The 20432-nt window shown below is 43.1% G+C and overlaps 1 protein-coding gene across 4 annotated transcripts in view; it reads left to right on the top strand.

Annotated features, from left to right (window-relative positions):
- LOC309520092 (opioid-binding protein/cell adhesion molecule homolog) overlaps positions 1 to 18484 on the top strand; it is a 744782-nt gene extending 726298 nt beyond the window's left edge. For 2 of the 4 annotated variants that reach the window (XM_082201530.1, XM_082201529.1), the window contains 2 exons: positions 717 to 743; positions 10261 to 18484. In XM_082201530.1, the coding sequence (XP_082057656.1) occupies positions 717 to 743; positions 10261 to 10361 (128 nt within the window). In that variant the 3' untranslated portion in view covers positions 10362 to 18484. The remainder of the gene's footprint in view (positions 1 to 716; positions 744 to 10260) is intronic. The other 2 variants (XM_082201532.1, XM_082201531.1) reach the window with 1 other exon arrangement.
- Positions 18485 to 20432: the final 1948 nt, after the last annotated feature.

Raw genomic sequence — 20432 nt, 5'->3', positions numbered from 1 at the left:
TCAGAAGTTAAGTTTCACTGAGTTCAACAAGATTTGCTCCCTGGATCGCAGCCTAAAGGTTTTCCTTTCCAAGGACTGGAACGTTTGCGGTTTCGTGTTTTGATCTTACGAGAAACTGGGAGTTTTCATAAGGCATTAAGGGTAACAGCAGTTAAACAGGATACTCCCAGCAACATCCTCTCGCGCTTGAAGCTTTAAGTATATTAAAGTAGCTGCAGGGAAAAGAGTTGATCTTCAAGGAACACATCAGACCAGCAGCAGCACCTTCAGTTCTTATATCCTCTCACCCATTAGGCTGCAGTTGAAGCGGGGGCTCAGTAGACACTCGGTTTAACCCCAGCAGGCTAGGCTTACTTCCCATTCCCCATGGCTTTCCAAACCACAGAGTGAATGCACCAGCTGGAAACCCAAGGCGTTTTCTGATGTTGGGTTGTCAAAACAGATGCACAGAGATTCTTGTAGATGCTGTCAGTGCTTAGATGGTTGCCATACACCCTCTGTGGCAGTGTTACACGTTGTCATGTCTGTCACATCCTTATTATCATTGCTGTGATCTCTGTTTACATAAAACGGGCCGTCTTTCTAATAATCCATCTGTTCATTCATTCATTCATTCATTCATTCAACTGTCTGAAAATATGAACTACATTTTCTTTCCTTTTCTTTCCTTTTCCTGTTTCCCCCTTCCTGTGTGTCCATTGTGTCTTCTGTTTTAGAGATAAGTGAATCTCCACCACTAGCAGGTTGGTACAAGCATGGCTCCTTCCTTCATTTGCTTGCAGCAAACCCAATACCGCTTTGCAGTAAAGGAGAGAGGGCTTTCTTCTCAGATGGGTGTTACGGGTGGGGAAGCCTGGCTGGTGCGCTATTGGAACGAAAGAACTAAGGCCTGTGGGGTTTGTGGGAGGCATTTTAGCTTCAGGAACATCTTCCTGCATCCTCTTATTCACAGAGCTCACCTATATCAGTGGTTGTCAGTCATGATAACTGAGTGCTGTAACAAAATGTTGCAGGTCGTGTCCTTACCTCCCAGAAAGATCACTGCAGCTAAAGATGGGGGAGAAATTTGAACCAATTCACCTTTAAAGTCAAGAGAATTTCCAAAATAATATGCCCGTGTGGAACACCGCCATCTTTGAAATGCACACTTCTAAGTTTGAAATATGCCTCGTGAGTACTAGGTTTAAGGCAGCAATCAAGTAAAACAGCAATTGCCTCCATGGACTGCCTTGTGGGCAACTGGTTGCCTAGGGAGGAAGTATATGTTGGTATGCAACCAAGGAAACGGGGGCAATTGGCAGGCCCCCAGCTAGTTCCAGCCCACCGGCCGGTGTGCCAGGCGATCTCCAGTCCTTGATGCAGCATCTGCGACCCAAGCTTCAGTAGCAAGGGCATGCTACACAGCAGAGTAAACACTATTCAACAGAAGTGGCAGGAGAAGTTGTGTAAGCACATTTACAAGCAGTTTATTCAGCATACATTAGGACAAAAGGAAACATGTCTGATCGCCTTCTTGTCCGAAGCAAGACAGCTAAAGCAAAAGCTATACACAAACGGAAGTTCCCAGCAAGCTGTGCTGGCGTGTAAACAGACATGTGACACACAACAATCATGCCTGTTCTTAATGTGGAACGGAATAGCCCAACAGTATATATTTCTGGACTAGATAAACCTTTGCTCTCATCCCACAGTGTTTTGCTTGCTACCATTGGAAACCCTAACTATGGAAATCGCTCCCCCATGATGCAGTGAAGGCCCTCAACCATGGTGGCTTTAAAAGAGGATTAGACAAATTCATGGAAGAGAGGGCTATTGATGGCTTCTAGCCAGGATAGCTATCCTCTGCCTCCACAGTTGGAGGCAGAAATGCTTCTGAATAGCAGTTGCTGGAAACCAGAGGAGGGCAGAGGGCTCTTGTGCTTGAATGGCACCTGCTTGGCCAATGAGAACAGGATGCTGCACTGGATGGACCATTGGTCTGATCCAGCAGGCTGTTCTTATGTTACCTGTTGCATAGAATTTTGGAAGGCCTTCTAGGGCACAATGCCTTACTGCTGCTCCTTGGGAATGGAGAGCCCACTGTCGAGGAAGTTCAGCACTCCCCTGTGGCTTCAGAGTGCACAGAGAAGATCAACAACGGCGGACAGGCTGCCTGCCTGCTACTTCATCTGCTCCAAATGATGTTTATTTGTATAGCACTTAAATCTAAGTGCTGCACTGAGATTTTCTCTCTTTTTAAAAGCTAAATATTGACACTGCAAGAGAGGGAAGGAACTGGAAGGGCAAAGGGAGAACTAATATATGCAAGGAATGTTTTCTGCATGTAGCAGCCCACTTTCACAAAAGCTGATGCTCGTGATTATGAGATAGGGACGAGGGAGATAACTGATTCAGTTCACATTTAAAAGCAAATTTAGCAGCTTTCTGAAACAGTAACAGAACCAAAACACAGCCATCCTTTGAAATTTGCATTTAACCAGATTTTGCAGTGACGTTCCCCAACAATGTTTACAAAATGCATCTAAAAGTGTGTGTATTGGTGAAAATAACATGCAAAATGCATAATATTAGGGGAAATTGCTTGCAAAACTATGCATGTTAGTCAAAGGTGCATATGGGAGGAAAAGGGGGCTTATTTGGAGAAATCCACACTAAAATGCTAAATAATTTCCTGTGTGTGTGTTTTCTTGATTTTCAGTTTCAAATGAATTACATATAAAAATGGGGAAAATAATAATATAAACAATAACAACAACATGTCGGGGTAGAGAGCAATCCCTCCCAAAAATGAAAATATAACGGAAGCAATCCCAGTTATGGTTCTTTGCATGTAAAGTAGTCAGAGAGGAAGGAGTCTGTAGCAGTGCTTTCACTTTGAGATACTCCTGCTAAACTTCTGCTAAATCTCAGCCAACCTTCCGGGAACACAATATTAAAACACAGAGCCAGACTAGAGAGATGGAGAGTATTGATAGAACTGACGTCTCTCTCTGTTTCTATACATAAGCCTAAGGTCACAGTGACATCTGTTTCTCAAGTGCCTGCCTGAAATAAAGACCTTGAGTGTTTTGATGCATCACCCACCTGACTCAGGGTTATTCCTTGCTGACTTCCGAACAGCTGCCGAATTGTATAAGCTATGGCAATGGTAGAGGGGTTTGGGGTTTTTTGGGGGGGTGGGGGTATATTTTAACATATTAAAATGTTTTGGGTTTTTTTGTATTTTTCAACACACCCAAATCCTCAAAATGGAATCGAATGCACATGTTTTCAACAAGTCCAGCTTTTAAAGTACAGGTGGGAAGCCTGTGGCCTCCCAGATGTTGCTGGACTACAATTCCCATCATGCATTTCCACATTGGAAAAGAGTCATAGTAACTTGCTCTTATCAAACAATCACAACTGTGTCTTCCTCCATATCAAGTGTGGGGAACCTTTGGCCTTCCAAATGTTGCTGAACTACAACTCCCATCATCCCCGGCCATTGACCATGCTTGATAGGGCTGATCCACATCTGGAGGGCAAAAGTTTTCCCAACGCTTGCATTATGCTATCTGACAGTGGCTCGGGTTGCTAATAACCCTGAGATCTGAAACCATTCAAGTCAGAAGTGCCCACATAATGAAAACTGCTCAGTTATGGGAAGCTGGCATTATTCCATGTTTTCAGATAGAAAGAGGGCCTTTCCGTTTCACCTTAAATGAGGATTTCCTCACTGCCATCTCAAGTTTCGTTACGGAGGAGGGATTGAATCATAGGGCTTGCTTTCTTTTGGCTGACAGCAGCACTGATAGATTCCGTTACATTTTCCCCAACCTGCAAAATGTCAACCCATTAGAAAAAAAATGCAGACATTTCACATTTTATTTCTGATGAGTATTCTCTACCCCAGCCCCTTCTTCCCGAATCATTGGCATCTGGTTATTAGTCGTAGCATTCCTAGTTCTGACACAGTCAGTTCAGCATTTGCTAATGTCAGCAGAGACACACAGCATTGCTGTCCCCCCCCTTTCCCTTTCTTTGCAGAATGGTGCTGCCTTTGGCTCCAGACTTGAATTAGCCTCCCCCTCCTCTATAGAAAGACTCACAAACACTTCCAATCTCAGCGTTGAATGAGCACAAACCATATTTGATTTCCAAGTACCAAGGAAAGAAAGACACACAAAAAAAAAAGGAAAAGGAAAAGGAAAGGAGAACGCTGAATTCCCCTTAACAACAAAACTCATTTGAATTGCTCTACAAAGATTGTCTGGGTAGATGCTCGTGAACACAATGCTGCATTCTGTTGTAATTAAGCAAAATAAAAGTTCTGTTTGCGATGAAACAATTTGGCTAAGCTGGTTTTTCATTGCAGAAAATGGGTTTGTAACTCTCCACTTATTCAGGAACACAGGAGCTAATTAGATTCTCTCCTGCCATTATTTTTAATTTTTTGCCGTTACAATAGTTGTTATCCCCTTGTCTTAAAATTAATGAGGTTAGAAAGCTCACTTCTTGTTCCTTTTTAAAGTTCAGGTTGCGGCTGAGCATCTAGAAATTTAACTTGGCGTATAATTATGCACCGAGGATTCTTTTCCTGCCTTTCTCTCCCCTGAATCTCTTTTCTTTAAAGAATCCTTTGATTTTTGCTGCGATTTTTGCTGATTGCATTTATTTAAGAGCGATGAAGGGGAATTGTTAGGCGCATCATAAACAGGCTAGATCTCCAGCATTAAAAAAACATGGGTCAAATTTGTATCGGGCAGCTCAAAAATTATGGATTTCCCCTTCAGTTCTGCCTCTACATATGGCCATCACAATTTGGGGGTTCGTTTAGTGAATCCCAACATAAATGTTTATCTGAATGCAGATAAATATCGGTTTTACCACACTGAGCACCATTCAGTAAGAAAACCAGTTGGAAATATCTGGGAAATGTCACCTCTTAGTGATTTCCTCCCCCGCTTCCAAACCAATTATCTTGCTTCATTTCATAACATGTGCAAAAATGCATCTATTAGTGAATCTGGCATACCACTATGCTCTGCCAAATATGCATATCAGGTAAAAACTACACAAAATTTGCATGAGAATGCTGATAATTTTTCATGAGAACTTTAAAAAAAAAGCAAAGCAATGTGGAAATGTGGATAACTGAGTTAAAAGGTAAAGGTAAAGGACCTCTGACAATTAAGTCCAGTTGCAGACGACTCTGGGGTTGTGATGCTCATCTCGCTTTACAGGCCGAGGGAGCTGGCATTTGTCCACAGACAGTTTTTCCGGGTCATGTGGCCAGCATGACTAAGCCGCTTCTGGTGCAACGGAACACCAAAACCAGAGTAGCGCACGGAAACACCATTTACCTTCCCGCCTGAGTGGTACCTATTTATCTACTTGCACTTTTTGGTGTGCTTTTGAACTGCTAGGTTGGCAGGAGCTGGGACAGAGCAATAGGAGCTCACCCCATCACAAGGATTCAAACCACCAACCTTCTGATCAGCAAGCCCAAGAGGCTCAGTGGTTTAGACCACAGCGCCACCTGCGTCCCTTAATTGAGTTTAAGGAGCAGGAAAAATAAGAAGCTGAAATTGACAGAATCACCCCTTGCTAATTAGACTTTGCGCAACCCCTGTTTCACTTTGGTTTCTTCTCTGCTGCACAGTTATCCACTCACCCCACTTACTGCATCTGCAGACATCCTTGCTGTTCCTTGACTCAGTTTCCCTTTGATGCTCACGCCTGGGTTTCCTGGGTTTGCATGAAGCTATATGGCCTGTGTGCTGCCTTTAAATGTTGCTCCTCATTGCTTTGAATCACATTGTCGTCTCGTATTGTTATGCATCATCATTACATTTGTAAGCCACCATGAAAACTGATGTCTAAAGTCAGAAGAAGAATGTGAATATATAGATATATAGATATAGATATAAACACATGTGAACAGAAGAGGGCTGAGGGGGGAAACAGACTCTCAGAAACTTTGCCCTGTCTGTGGGTGGCAGTGTGTGTGTAAGGGGGGCGCCGAAAGAGAAAATTTCCCAGGGAGTGAGCCATGTTCCTCAATGGGGAAGAAAATTCTCTTTGCTCAGCTGGTACAACAATATCAGCACAAAATCCCACAAAGTAGGCATTTAGCAATGCATTTTAAAACCTATTCTCTCTCCAAATATGCATTTCTAAATGCGTTATCTCCCAAATTGCCTATTTTCAGATACATTTTGGTAATTATTTTGGAAGCAAGAACTGCATCAGAGCATTGGGAAAGCACAAAATCTGGTGACCAAGAGCTCTTTGATCTGCCCATTAGTCTGAGAGGTGCAGATGGACGGTGGTATCTAACTAACACATATCATCAGCACAAAAATTTGTGCTTGAGCATCGAGATCCCCCCACATCTCTTCCCCCCCACATGCAACCCCTCCTCACAAAATCTGCTCCAGAGAGTTGTGGGAACCCATACAGCAGATATATGGGTTACATGGGGGCAAGGAGAGGGAAATCCTGTTGCACAAGCACAAATCCCTGTGCTGGCAAAACACATTACTTAGCAATACTGTGGATGCAACCCATAGACAGTTTATATGAGAGTGCAGAATGACTGAATTCCCACACAGGATTTTTTCGCAGGGAGGCACCTCCAAGAAGCACATGCTATGTATGTAGAAAGGGATACAGGCTATCAGTGCATTTCCTACTTGTTTGCTTTCCATGCACAAAAGTCACAACTTTGGCTTGCCAACATTTGGGGGGCACATTCTCATCATAAATTCAAAGCACTATGATAACACTCTCAACTGGCATGGCTTCTCCCAAAGAATCCTGGGAGCTGAGGTTTGTTAATGTTGCTGAGAGTTGTTAGGAGAACCTTCATTCCCCCTCCCAGAACTACAATTCCCAGAGTTCCCTGTGAGGAAGGATTGGTTGTGAAGCCAGTCTGGGAATTGTAATTCTGTGTAGGGAATGGGGAGGTCTCCTAAGAACTCTCAGCACCTGTAATGAACTGCACCTTCCAGAAATCTCATGGAGAAGCCATGATTATTCAAAGTGGTATAGCCCTTTAAACATATGGTGTGAATGTGAGCCTAGTCACCACATATTTTAATGGCTACAATAAAATGTCTCTTACAAACCTATGTTTACAGGGGGGGGGGACCTGTCATGTAGATACATTGAGAAGGTCTGTGCAGGTAGATGTGTGCCCACGGGCACCAGGTTGGCAATCCCCATCATAGCCCCGGATGTTGCCTTTATAGATCCATAGACCCAAAAGCAAGAGTCAGCCGCTCGTAACCTGTGTGTGCTGGAAATACAGTACAATTTTTTTTTAAGGGAAGCAATAAAAATCAATGCATCATTACTGGAACTATCCCCCGGTATTAAAGAAAAAAGAGGGGAAAGAGGAATGGCAGTCCCATTATCCAAGCCTGTATTGCCGCGGTCTCCTTTTGCAGTCTACCCGTGCACTGTGGTCATTATCAATTTTTAATTAGACGAGTGCCATTCAGCTAGTTAAACAACAACCGAAAGCAGTGCTTTGCATGTACTGAGACTGGAGGGACAGGAACGGATGGGGGCTGGTGGGAGGGGGAAGCACTCACTAGAGAATGAAACTACAAGAGTGTAAAACATTTAAGAGCAGTTACTTCATAAAGAGTTCCAGATGGGAGGAGCTCGGCACAGATGTGTTCTATTCCAGGACTCCGAGTCAATCAGTGTTGCAATAAAATTACAGATTAATGAATCAATCAGCACAAAGGGTTGCCAGCCTCTTTGGTTGCTAATTGTTGCAGTGGGGATTGGTGAGGAGCGGGAGGGGGTAGCTTGGGGGCAGTGCAGCTCTTAAGTTAGCAAGAGAAGGTTTCTTATGAGCTTTGCAAATCTCTCAACAGCCTTCCTGTACCCTTCCAGATTTTTATTTTATTTCAGCTCATGTTGGTGCCAGCCAGCATGCTCAGTGGTGAGGGGCAGTGGGAGCTGCAGTGCAGCAACATATTGAGGGCCACAGGTTCCCTATCCCCAATTTACAGTGGCTCTGTGGGTTAAACCACAGAGCCTAGGACCTGCTGATCAGAAGGTCAGCGGTTTGAATCCCCGAGACTGGGTGAGCTCCTGTTGCTCAGTCCCTGCTCCTGCCAACCTAGCAGTTCGAAAGCACCTCAAAGTGCAAGTAGATAAATAGGTACTGCTCCAGCGGGAAGGTAAACGGCATTTCCGTGCGCTGCTCTCGTTCGCCAGAAGCAGCTTAGTCATGCTGGCCACATAATCCGGAAGCTGTGCGCCGGCTCCCTCGGCCAATAAAACAAGATGAGCACCGCAACCCCAGAGTCAGCTACGACTGGACCTAATGGTCAGGGGTCCCTTTACCTTTAAAAGGGAAATATGCTTTGTAGCACCCTCCTTTCCCAGCACAGGCACTGCCATTTATTGCCTTTCCAGTCAAAGTAAGGAAGAAGCAGGTTGGAGAGAGCAATAAACCAAGAGACAGTTCTCTTCCCACATTAAGACTGGTGCAGTCCTTAAAATAAGCTCTGCAGGTCTTGCTTTCCATACCATCACCTTGGGCTGTTTGGTCAACAAGCACAAAAAGCAAGGCCTTTTTAGTGTTGGTGCTATAGGTCTAGAATACCTTCCCTCTTAAAATCTCTCTTTCCCCCCACCCCCTTTCCCCCTTTAAACTTAAAACCTCTCTTTTGATAAGCCCTCAATGTCTTGCTGCTGCCAAGTTCTTTGTATTATATTTTAAATTGTTGCCGTTTCATTTGTTTATGGTAGGATTGCTTGTTCTTTTGCCATACATATCTTTATTTCTGTCTTATTCTGTGTGGCCACTCTGAGAAGTGTTATATATTAGCAGATTTTGCTTTATGTCCTACTTTTTTTGTCTGCTGGGTCCATCTTACATGAATTAGCAACACTGAGCCATTGGCTGCATTCACGTGGCAGTTTATTCCATTTCCCCCAATGTTTTTCTAACTACGAATTTTCATGTTATATGTGAGCTTTCGCACAACATAAAAGCCACTTCCATAAAGGTAGTGGAATGTAGTGCATGTTTAGTGCTCACTTCCATGTTATTTGATTCCAGGTGGGGAAAATCCATTTGCAGCCCCCTTAATACACAACATAATGAGTGCAAAGTGACAAAATGTGGAGCAATATACCAGGATAAAGTACTTTACTGCTCTTTTCATGGAGCAATCATGGGGCAATGGAAGAATGCATGTGCAGAAAGGGTGGGGGAGTCATGATGCCATGCAGTGACATTTGTAGTTGGCTCACACCACACCCAGTGGTGCGAATGGAATTTAGCATAGCCACAGTTCCATAGCACAACAGGTACTGCAGTGTAAATGGAACCTTAGAAAAAGAGACAGAAGTGCCAGCATTATAATCAGGACAACTAATGCAGTATTCCCCGTGTCTGAACGCAACCTTGCACTCATGGAATATCCTCTCTTCTAGTATGGCCCCAAGAAAGAGAATGAAAATACCTGCGTCCTGGCATTCCTCATTATGTCTGAATGGGGAACTCTGTTGGAACAAGCCAGGATCAGAAATCATGGTTTGATCCTGGTATATTTCAACAAACCTTAGTTTGTAGAGTTTAAACTTTATGAACTAACCAGAGTTTGCCCCTTTCACATGTAACTATAAACCATGGTTAGCTAAACCAGGAATCAAACAATTCCTCATCACCGGCATGCTGGAGGAGGAGAGATGAAGCAGCAGCACAGAAGCATGCTCTCATACTGCTAAACTATGGGCTAATGTTACTTCTGAAGTAGGTCCTATGTGAGAATGAGTTGTAAATGAATCTCACGCAAGTTCCTATCACAGCAGTACAGCTGAGGACTTTCAGTGTGTCAAACAAAGGAGGAGGCACTGCTTTGATATTGGAGGGGAGTGTCCCTGAAATCATTCTATCCAAGGCCCCCACCCCAAACCTGGAACCAGCACTGCCCATCCCAGACACTCCTTCCAACACTTTTGAAAAATACTTGAATTCTCTGTCTCCTGAATACATAGGAACACTGCCTTATACCGAGTCAAAACCATTGGTCCATGTTGCTCAGAACTGTCTACACATAACCGGCAGTAGCTCTCCATGAGTTAAGGCAGGAGTGTCTCTCAACTCTATCTAGAGATGCTGGGGATTGAGCCTGGGACCTTCTGCTTGCAGAGCAGATGTTCTACCACTGAGCTATGACCCTTCACCCCTTTATCCTTGAAATAATAACCAGCTTCTCTATTTCTCTCTCTCTCTTGTCTCACTTGATCCAGGCCCAGGAGCAGTCCACGATGGCAACAATGCAGCTTCCAGAGCGATGGCCTGCCTCTGGCTATCAGGCACCCTCTTTGCTCATTTCCTCCTCAAGTTTTGATAAGAAAAGTGAGGGTCCTTGCAGATGACGCCTGGCTTCTCCCACACCACAGACTTTTAACCATCCACACTGCTGGGGGGTGGGAGGGGGTTAAGAAACAGCAACAGCCGTCTACAGCTTGAACATACTGCCGGAAGGGCAAGGGGAGGGGGAGGACCAGCTGGGTTCCAGGTCAAGCACCCATTCAGGATCGGCCAATCATGGGCATTTCTCAAAAGCAGAATTAGTTTTCATTTCCCTTCCCTTTGACCCCCACCACCCTTCGAAAATACCCTATTTATATATTAAAAAGAAAAAGAAAACATGTCAACCTCTCATTTTACCATCCTCAGTGGAGCCCGCCCCAAAAATTGCCCCAGGAGAATAAGACCTCTTGGTCCTGAGAGATGATGCACAACAGGAAGTTGGGGAGGGGGGGAAGCAAGTCAAAAAGTGTCCTATTATCTCTGTGTCTCTTGAGCAAAAGGATTGTTCTTTCTACTTGTAACACTGTACATACCTGTTCATGTTTCTAAGTGTCCGATTACACTCTGGTTTCAACTCGCTTCCGTCTGGATGGATGTTTTCATGGGGTTGCAACCCTGCCTCCAATGCCATCCTCTTGCCCCATTCCCTCCCACCCTAGCATATGGATTGTATATGGAAGCATGAGGGCTGGGAGGGACGATGGTCCGCTCACACATTCAGACAGAGATTTCCTCCACTGTTGGGAGCACATGAAAAGGAAGCCCGGGGTGTGCCCGGCTTCCTCTCCCCTCTTTTTAAACTCAGAGTGACTCCTCAATCTCGATAAATTGACAGAACAGCAAGTCATGCATCTCCCATTTATCAGTATAATCATACCACTGTTCTGCCCATTCACCCATCCATCTAATTATCCATCCATCTAATTATCCATCCATCTGCCTTTCCAGCCATATATTTGCCATATTTATCAATCTATCAATGTAATTATCTGGAGTCCCCCCCCCTTTTTAATACGAATATCTCCTTCTCGGTTCCCCATCTGCACTTCCACCCATCCATCAGTATAATCACCTTTATTGAGTTGCACCTTCATGTAGTCAACATTTAAATTCCTCATAATTTAACCCATTATTATTTTGAAATTTTGTGGGAACCTCGTCTCTTTTTTTCAGGAGGGGGTGCCTTTTCTGTAAAAGGAGGACATTGAGGGGCAATTCACGTAGGGTCAGAACCAGTGGCACAGATAAACAAATAAGGTACATTATAAAATCAAAGAGAATTGTGACCACAAAGGCATAGCATTCAGTAGCACTCCGCCAGATACGCTTATGCGGAAATCATTGGTTTTTATGCCTCTCATATCCTCGCCTTAAAATGGCATAAACCTGTCCCTAACTAAATTTTTGCAGTTCTAAGCATTGCCTTAAAAGTAAGTCACTAAAGATGACATTGTGATTTTTTTTTGGGGGGGGGAGTATTCTACCATTTATTACAGTGCTCCCAATATTCTTTAGCATATGGGCTTTGAAATAGATTTGGCACATCATCTCTCCAGCCCAAATTTGCCCTGCCATCCCCTTTGTCCACTGACAAGTCCATCCCATCATAAGCTGCCAATGGGGGGGGGGGGAGCAATTCCTTTGCTAGTTTATTGGGAAATTCGCCTGGCATTTGTTTAAGAACCTTTTGAGCAGGGGGGAATTGAGCACCAACTCTTTCCAAGTATTTAATTAACATTGAAGGGGAGGGGAAAGGAAATGGGAAGGAGAAATCAAGAAAATCATGATTTCCTGCATCTCTGAGGCTCTCCTCTGAGCCCTAAAAAAAAAAAGGTTGGGGGATCTTTCAGGTCACTGTTTGCTAAAGCCAAGCAATGGATCACATTGTCAAAAGTTTCATTTCACTCTGAGGACTCAGTTTCTGAAATTTCTGGCACTGCCCACTCCTTGCCTGATGGTTGCAGGACATGACCTACACGGAGAGCCACTTCTGCCCAAACAACAACAGAGGTTGTGGCAGAGAAGGAGTTCTGGTGCCAACAAGGAGTGCAGGAATCTATTTTCTGGGACGTGATGTCTTTGGAATCTAATTTGTGGACTGAAATCATGACAACGACAGACATCTACCAAGGTTGATTTGGAGAGATATACTATCAACAGGTCAGCGCTCTTTAAATCAAACATTGCCCATTTCAGATCTTGCCCCAGGACTGAGTAGGACAAATGGGGATGAATAGAGTAATTACACACTATTTTATGAAGACCAGCTGTGTGGGGGAACCAATTAGCTCTCTGTCAAATTTATGCTGTTTCCTCTGTTATGCATACAGGTGGGGAAAGAGATGGAAAAACTAGTAACAACAGTTTACCCATGCTACATTTTTTCCCCTCTTAGACAACTTTCCCCATAGAATGATGGTCTTAAGACCATCCTGTACAAGTCAAGACTGGAAGTCCCAAAAGCAGTAAGGAAGTATGATGCCTGCTGTACTGAGCTGCTAACAGCCATGTCTTGGGAACACTAAAATGACCTTGTGGATGGCAAGTGACTGGTGGTGATTCCCAATGGGTCTACCTGGATGATTCAAGGTGTCTAGATTATCTATACATGTAAAACACGAATGATTTAAAAGAGTCTGATATTTACTTATACAAGACTAAACATTTGGGTGGTATATTCATTTTTTTAAGCAAAACAGGTTGAAAGGCTCAGACTTTGCTTTGACATGAATGATGAACACAAATCCACCATAAATGCATTATTATTGAATGTACAGCCTTTGCTTCCCATAGCTTTTTTTTTTTCTGCTGAAAGTAGCAAGCTTTCCTTCACATATCAAGAAATGGAGATGTAGTAGTCAGGCCCTTATGGGGGGTGGGGAAAAGGGAGGGCGATAAGAGAGAGAACTGGCGCATACGGCTTCTGAACATGTTTTTGTTGTTCCGTCAATTTTAGCATATGCTGTCCTTCCAATAGTGGAATGATGGGGCAGCGTAGCTCAACACACAAACACACACACAATACCTTCTAAGGAAGGAAAAGCACCTTAACTGGAAGGCTGCGCAGAAGCATGTTACTATGAAGAGAGCAAAATCACAAGCCATTGGGATGCTGATTGAATCTCTACAAGGAATTTGCAGCAGTGTCTTTTAATGCAAAATAGTTTTGTGCCCCAGCAGGAATTGCTTTGCTGGATGAAGTCAAAAATCAGCTAGATGCCACTTCATGTTTATGATGGAGATGGCCTTTCACTATCTAGCCTCTAAGGATATGGGAGAGATTTGACTTGTTCTGACTCCAGCAACAGGTTGTTTTATTTACTGGATTGTTTTATTAGTGGTGTGTGTGTGTGTGTACACGCGTACACACACACACGTTCTTCAGCGATGTTCCTAGTTGACTTAGATCAATGTCAAAGTTGACCTAAGCATAAGAACTGTTGTGTTTGAACTGGCTCTGGAAGTCACTAGATAGAATTCTAGGGCCTCTTGTTCCTTGGACAGAATTGGTGTAAACCTGGAGACACAGAGCGTCATTAGTCCCAAAAGGATGACTGACTGTAACAGAGTTGTGGGTGGAAGAGACATTGTAACTTTCAGAAACAGGCTAGGGAAATAAATTATATTTAAAATCCTGCTGGGAAACTCCTGAGGGCTTAAATATGGAAGTTTCGCTGAGCAATCAGCTCTAGAAAGCTAATCCCAGGCAATTCTATTCTGTGAGCATTGCATTGATTTTGCACGCCAGTCTCTGGTACCTTGTATTAGAATGTCCTGCAAGCTCCATGGAGGAGGGCTGGAACTAAGTGGAAGGATTGAGGAGAACCTCTACCTTCAAATGATGATGACAATGATGAAGTTCTGTTGGAAGTTTTCTGTAAGGAAAGTGGATAATTCCTTCCAGAACCATGTGCACTGAAGAACTGGTGATTCACCATGTACTGTACTAAATTTGCCTGATAGCCGTTAAAATTAAGTGCCTGATGCATGGTGTTTGCAAATATCTGGATGCATTCAGAACAAAGTTCTTTAAAAGGCGTGTTTTGAGGGCTGGATAGCTCCATGACTGGCCCTCTGGTACCCTGAGATCTGCAGATTAAGGGTGGTATACAAATTTAATAAATAATAATAATAATACAAAGCTTAGCTGTGACTGTGACTGGCGCAGCAAACATGGGCCTCCATTCATATCAGCAAGGCCTTGCAGGAAGCTTCCAGTCTGGCTTCACTGAAATGAATGGCGATTGTGCAGCACCAGCACTTGGTAAGTCATGTCAGTTGGTTGTGAATGAACCCAAGTGCAGTTGCCTGTGCCCATTCACTTCAGTGAGACTTTGTATGAGTAGCTGGACCCAGGATTGCTGCCATTGATCCTAATCATAGTCACTTAAGTCTCATTGAAATCAATAGGATAAGTTAGCTGTGAATGGCACGAACCCTAGTAACTTCCATTTGTTGGAGGAGACTTCACATCTGAGGCTTAATGAGGCTCTTCTGCTGTGAAACATTGGAAGTTGCCTTATACCAAGAAAAAAGGCTTTTTTATTGACTTCACAGTGATTAGGAGTGGTTCTCCAAAGTTTCAGACAGGAGTCTTGGGCAGCCTTCACACCATATGTTTCAAGCACCATGATACCACTTTAAATGGTCGTGATATCTGGGAGCACTAATTTGTAAGGGTTCTGTGAGGTGACAGGAGGCCCCCTTGTTCCCCTCCCAGAGTGGTTTAACAATCAATCCCTCATCACAGGAACTTGGGAAATTGTAGTTTTCTTTTGGGGGGTGTTAAGGGGTCTCTCCTAAAAAACTCGAGCAATCTCAAAAAATCAGAGCTCCCAGAATTCTTTGTGGGAAGCCATGACTGTTTAAAGTTGCATCATAGTGCTTTAAATACATGGTGCAAATGTAGACTTTTCTGACCCTATCTAGAGATGTGTGTGAGAGAGAGCCTGGGACTGCATAGGATCTGCCACTGAACTGTGCAGCACATCCTATCAACACAAAGATCCCCTCCCCCCACATACTCTTAGAATCCGTTCAAAGGGTCCTCCCATCCTTCCAGAGCAGGTTTGGGGAGCCTGTGGGATGTGCACGGGAGGAGGAGAGGGGTGAAAGTCTCATTGCACAAGTGGAAATCCTTTCGCTGACAGGACAGCTTAGTTGATTGCCACTATTCATAATGGGAATGCAAAGGCTGCATTGGCCAGAATGCTTGTTTGCAATACAAATCATTTATCCTTGTCCAAACTGATAATGCAGATAGCATGTGAAAAGTTGAAGGGCAGTGTGAACCTCACTTATGTATGAAGAGCATGCTGAATTGCTTCAGGAAGATGCTTTGGCATCTTCCAAAAATTATCCTCCTCAAGAAAGCAGAAAAACAGGGCAGAGCCACACTGTTCATTTAAAGCACATCTAACACACATTTTAAGCACACACCTTTCCCCCAAAGAATCCTGGGGACTGTGGGAACTGCAAATTATAGCTCTGCGAGGGGAAACTTCAGTTCTGTGATTCTTTGGGGGAAGTCATGTGTATTGAATGTTCTTTCAATGGCTGGTGTGGATCTACCCATACTATATAAATCTCCAAGCGACACCTGTGTTACAATCAAGCTTAATGTCAATGTGCCACAAGGCATTTTGGATGTGTGTGTGGGGGGGAGAATAATAATAGCCATCTTCAAGTATCTGAAGGGCTGTCGCATGGAACAAGCCTGTTTGCTGCTGTTCCAGAGGGAAGGGCCCAAACCAGCAGATATAAATTACAAGAAAGGAGATTCTGACTAAGCATTAGGAAGAACTTTCTTATGGTAAGAGCTATTTGGCAGTGGAACAGAGTAGCTTGGAAAGGGGTGAACTTTCCTTCACTTGATGTTTTTCAACAGAGGCTGGTTGGCTATCTGGGAAGGATAATTTAGCTGTGATTCCTGCATTGCAAGTGGTTGGACTCAATGGCCCTTGGGGTCTTTTCCAACTCTACAGTTCTATGGTTCTATGATTTTAATAATATGTATGCAACTTAGATTATTTTCAACCGAATAATACTAACACCTCAACATTTTTTAAACACACACACACACAGAGAGAGAGAGAGAGAAGAAATTGTAGGTCAAAAACAGCCAACTTCCTTTCTTTGCTGCCAATAAAAATAATAAGGAATGGTTTCCTGGTGCTTATTAACAAGGAATGCAACAACAACGACAACAAAATAGTAGAGGAAGTTTGCAACAAAGTTTGGTACAGCAAAATTGTGTCTTTCTGAAAATCCTCATGAAAACTGGCAATGTGAGCAGAAGACTGCATTCTACATATATGCCTGATGGCTAGAGTTCCTGATCAAGGTGATGCAGTGGTCAATCCTCCTCCCAAAGAAGAATCTTCTCAAATGCATCTTTTGAGCATCCATGAGCAGCAGTTTCAGAAAGCTGTGGATGCACATTGGACACGCTCCTTGCTGTGCCAAGGAAAGGGGTGCAACAGCCTTGCGGAAGAACTGCTCCTTACTGCTGAAACGACAGTCTTTGCCTCTCACCATGGAGAGGCTTGGAGAAAGGGAAAACCAAAGACTTCACACTGAGACAGCTTCTGATCTATATGCTTCACAACCACCAACAGCAAAAGTTTAAGCCATTTGTGTGTTTCTAGATTTGGGGAACTAAAAGGAAAAATTATGTACAAATTCCCCTCCATGCACACACACACAAACAAAAGGGGGAGTTCCAAATAACCTTTATAAATGGCAAGCATTATACCTACTGGCATCTGAGAACAAGCCTTTTAAAAACAAATAAATGCCAAAGTCCGCTCTACATTCGAGGACAAACGCTCTGCAGTTTTAGAAGCATAGAAGAATACATTTGATCTGTGTATATTATCCATTAAGGCTGCAACCCAAAGCTTCATGGAGGTTTCTGTGTGCATGTGAGGCTCCATGAAAGCTCATGTGGAGCTCTGTGCACATCCTCAGAGCTGTTGCATGCAAACCAGATTGGAATATAAGTAGCCAACGCTTTCGGATATAGGCTTGGTCATATTCCCCAAAACTTGCATATTTTGTAAATCTGCATTCACCCTGACTGTAGATCCCTGTGCAATCATAGATGCACAGAGCTTTCCTGCACATATGGTGTTCCCCTTTCAGTTCATAAGGGTTTATTCTGTGCACTGAAATATTCTTTGGGGTCTGCTCCCTCCAGTGAAATGAATAGGGAAGCCCTACATGCGCTCAGGAGCTCCCATGCCTAGGAAAGATGACTGAGCAAAACAAGTGTGTCAGATTTTGTTCAGGTCTGCTTAAAACAAAACAAAACAAAACAAAACAAAACCTGACCTGCTAGATTTAAGGCCAAGACAACTAAAGGGAAAATTAAACGGATCTGTCTCAAAAGCAAACAATGTTGACGCCTGGTCCTTTGCATCAAGGACGTCGACTATGGCTCCCCACCACACACAGTTTCATGATGGAGACTTTCCCTTAGCCCTGATGAAGCCACACCACTCACTCTTCTAAGTTAAGCAGACAAAAATAAGACCCAGAATTGAATAATTGCTTCTGTTTGCAGCTACTGGGGAGATTATTATTTTTAGGGGGGGGGTCATTCAAGTTACTTGTGCAATGTATAAGTGCAATTGTGAGGAAAACATGTTGGGTGTATGAAACCGTTAACCTGTCAGATTTCAGAGTCCTTATCTTTGCTAGACTTACACGTTCTTCTGTGACTTATCAATGGTGCAATTCTTCCAGCTGTGTCAAAGCTATGGGCGTGAACAATGTTTTCACACAATTTTATCCTTTTAAAAAAAGAAAACTTAAAAAAATAAGCAAAGTAGTAAATCAATTATCAGTGTTAAAATGCTTTAATGAGAAAATAAGAGAAAAATCAAATGGAAGTTTTCAAAGGCTTTTTTTAATTTAATTTTATTTTATTCTGTCCGCCTTCTAGAAAAAAACTTTTAAAATTTATTTTTTTGATCTCTTAAAGCAAACAAGATCAAGTCTCTTTTTCCTGTCAATAATCGTATTAAAAAGGGTGAATATACTACCTGAATTTTGTGCATGTTACATTGTAGTTGTAACCTTTTCTAATTCAGGAAGAATAAGAGATGGTTGTGATTGTGCAGTGTATCAATAAAGTTTGACGAAATTTGTACCTTTGGGGAAATTTTATACAAGGCTATATTTTATTCCATACTTGCACACACCCCAAAATACATAAGGCTATACTTAACATTCATCACACCCAGTAGTGTGACTTGAGTAACTGAAGTCCATTGATTTTTAATTTTTTTTTTGGGGGGGGGTCCTACTCTAAGTACGACTTGGTACCACCATTATTATTTTATTTTCATTTATTTAACATAAATATATGGACAGGGCCAGGTTGGGAAAAGCATAATGAAAAGGGTGGGGAGAGCCTTGGGAACAGAACCCTTGCCTTTGAGGTCTTGGGTGGGGAGAATGAAGCCCAGAAATCTGTCAGTTGTGCTTTACCTAGGCAGTCCTCTTAAGTGATGGACAATTACTGCCCAGAAATCCTCCTGCCTCCATTTGCCCCTTTAGGGGCTCTTGGTACATGTCCCCGCTTCTGCTCTTTTCTTAATTATTATTTGTAGTATTTATTTATTGCCTTTATGGTCCTTTTTTTTTTTTTGCCAAAAAGCTGAAGGTGGCACACATGGTTCTTCCCCCTCCTCGTTTAATCCTCAAAACAATCCTGCAAGGTAGGTTTAAGCTGACAGGCAGTGACTGGCCCAAGGTCACCCAGTGAGCCAAATGGGGATTTGAAGGTCCCAGTACTCCACATGGTGGCAGCTTCAGCCTGAAACCACATTTGGTCTCTGCTACAGTAACAAGAACTGAACATTTCCACGCATGAGAAAGGAGGGTGAGGAAGTGAACATCAGCCAGAAAATAAGAGCATATGTGGTATAATAAACTTATTTTGGATCCCCATATTCTGGGAACCCTCCTCCCTGATCAACTGCCCTCTAAATGCCTTTATAGGTCTATCCATTGACCTGTTTACCCCAGAAAACACACGATGATTTTCTCCCCATCTCTCTTCAACCCTAGAGGAATGGCTCATCATCCCATTTTCCATAGCCTTATTTTGCTCTTCTCATCATTCATCACCGACAAAACACTATTCCCTATCACTCAGCACACCAACAAGCCACACATGTGCGCATACAGAGGCTCTCCATCTTTTCCCATTCATCTCCACTCACACATCCATCAATACATTCTACCAAACACAACCATCCTCACCATCATAGGCTTCCATCGCTTCTGCCAATCCAAACCCAGTGTGATTTAGACTCGGCTCATACCACTTTTATGAAAATGCTTCCGCGTAATGAACTCTTTCCTTTTATCTCTCCTCCGGCATGGGAAAGCTGTGCATAGCTAGTCTACAAATACACCAGTTAAACAGAGCTGATAAAGAAAAGGTATTGTGTCCAACATGTTATTATCATTTTTTTTAAAAAAAGCATCTCTGTAAAAAACAAACAAAAACACCAGAAATGCTTCCAGAAATGTAAAACCATTAAAGATGTTTCTGTCTCTAATAAGAAGTATCAAAGGCAGAGGGAAAAATCAAGCTGCTGGGGGCAGGGAGAAAATTAAAGGAGATCAAAGCGGTACATGTGCTTAACTCCTTTCTACCAGCCTTATCTAATTTGGCCATTAGGATATATTTTGGGGCTGTTACGAAACCAGCTACAATTACGGTATTTGGTCTTACCCTTGATTTGAATTGTGCAGCAGGGAAAGGAGATTCTAAGCAGGAGTCAGGGCTGTAAGACAACCTTCCCTTATGTCTCGGGGTACTTCCCACAGATGGCACAAAGGCTGGTACTGTAATCTGAGTGTGTCCCAACCTTTGGAAGTGAGGCACAGAGGCACAGTAACTCACTGAATCTTGCTTCCTAGTGTACATATATAATTAAGACCTTTGCTATCTAGGCACCCACAGCTTCTCTGTATTTTTAAAAAAGCCATTCTAAATGGAAAAAGGATGGAGGCACAATGAGAAATAAGAAGAAAATGGGGCTATGGATATCAATAGCCTGTGTGTTTGTGTGCGTACATGTATGCATAC

The sequence above is a fragment of the Podarcis vaucheri genome (genome assembly GCF_965113315.1).
Source record: "Podarcis vaucheri genome assembly, chromosome: 15".
Lineage (NCBI taxonomy): Eukaryota > Metazoa > Chordata > Lepidosauria > Squamata > Lacertidae > Podarcis > Podarcis vaucheri.
This window is presented reverse-complemented; position numbering and strand designations above follow the sequence as displayed.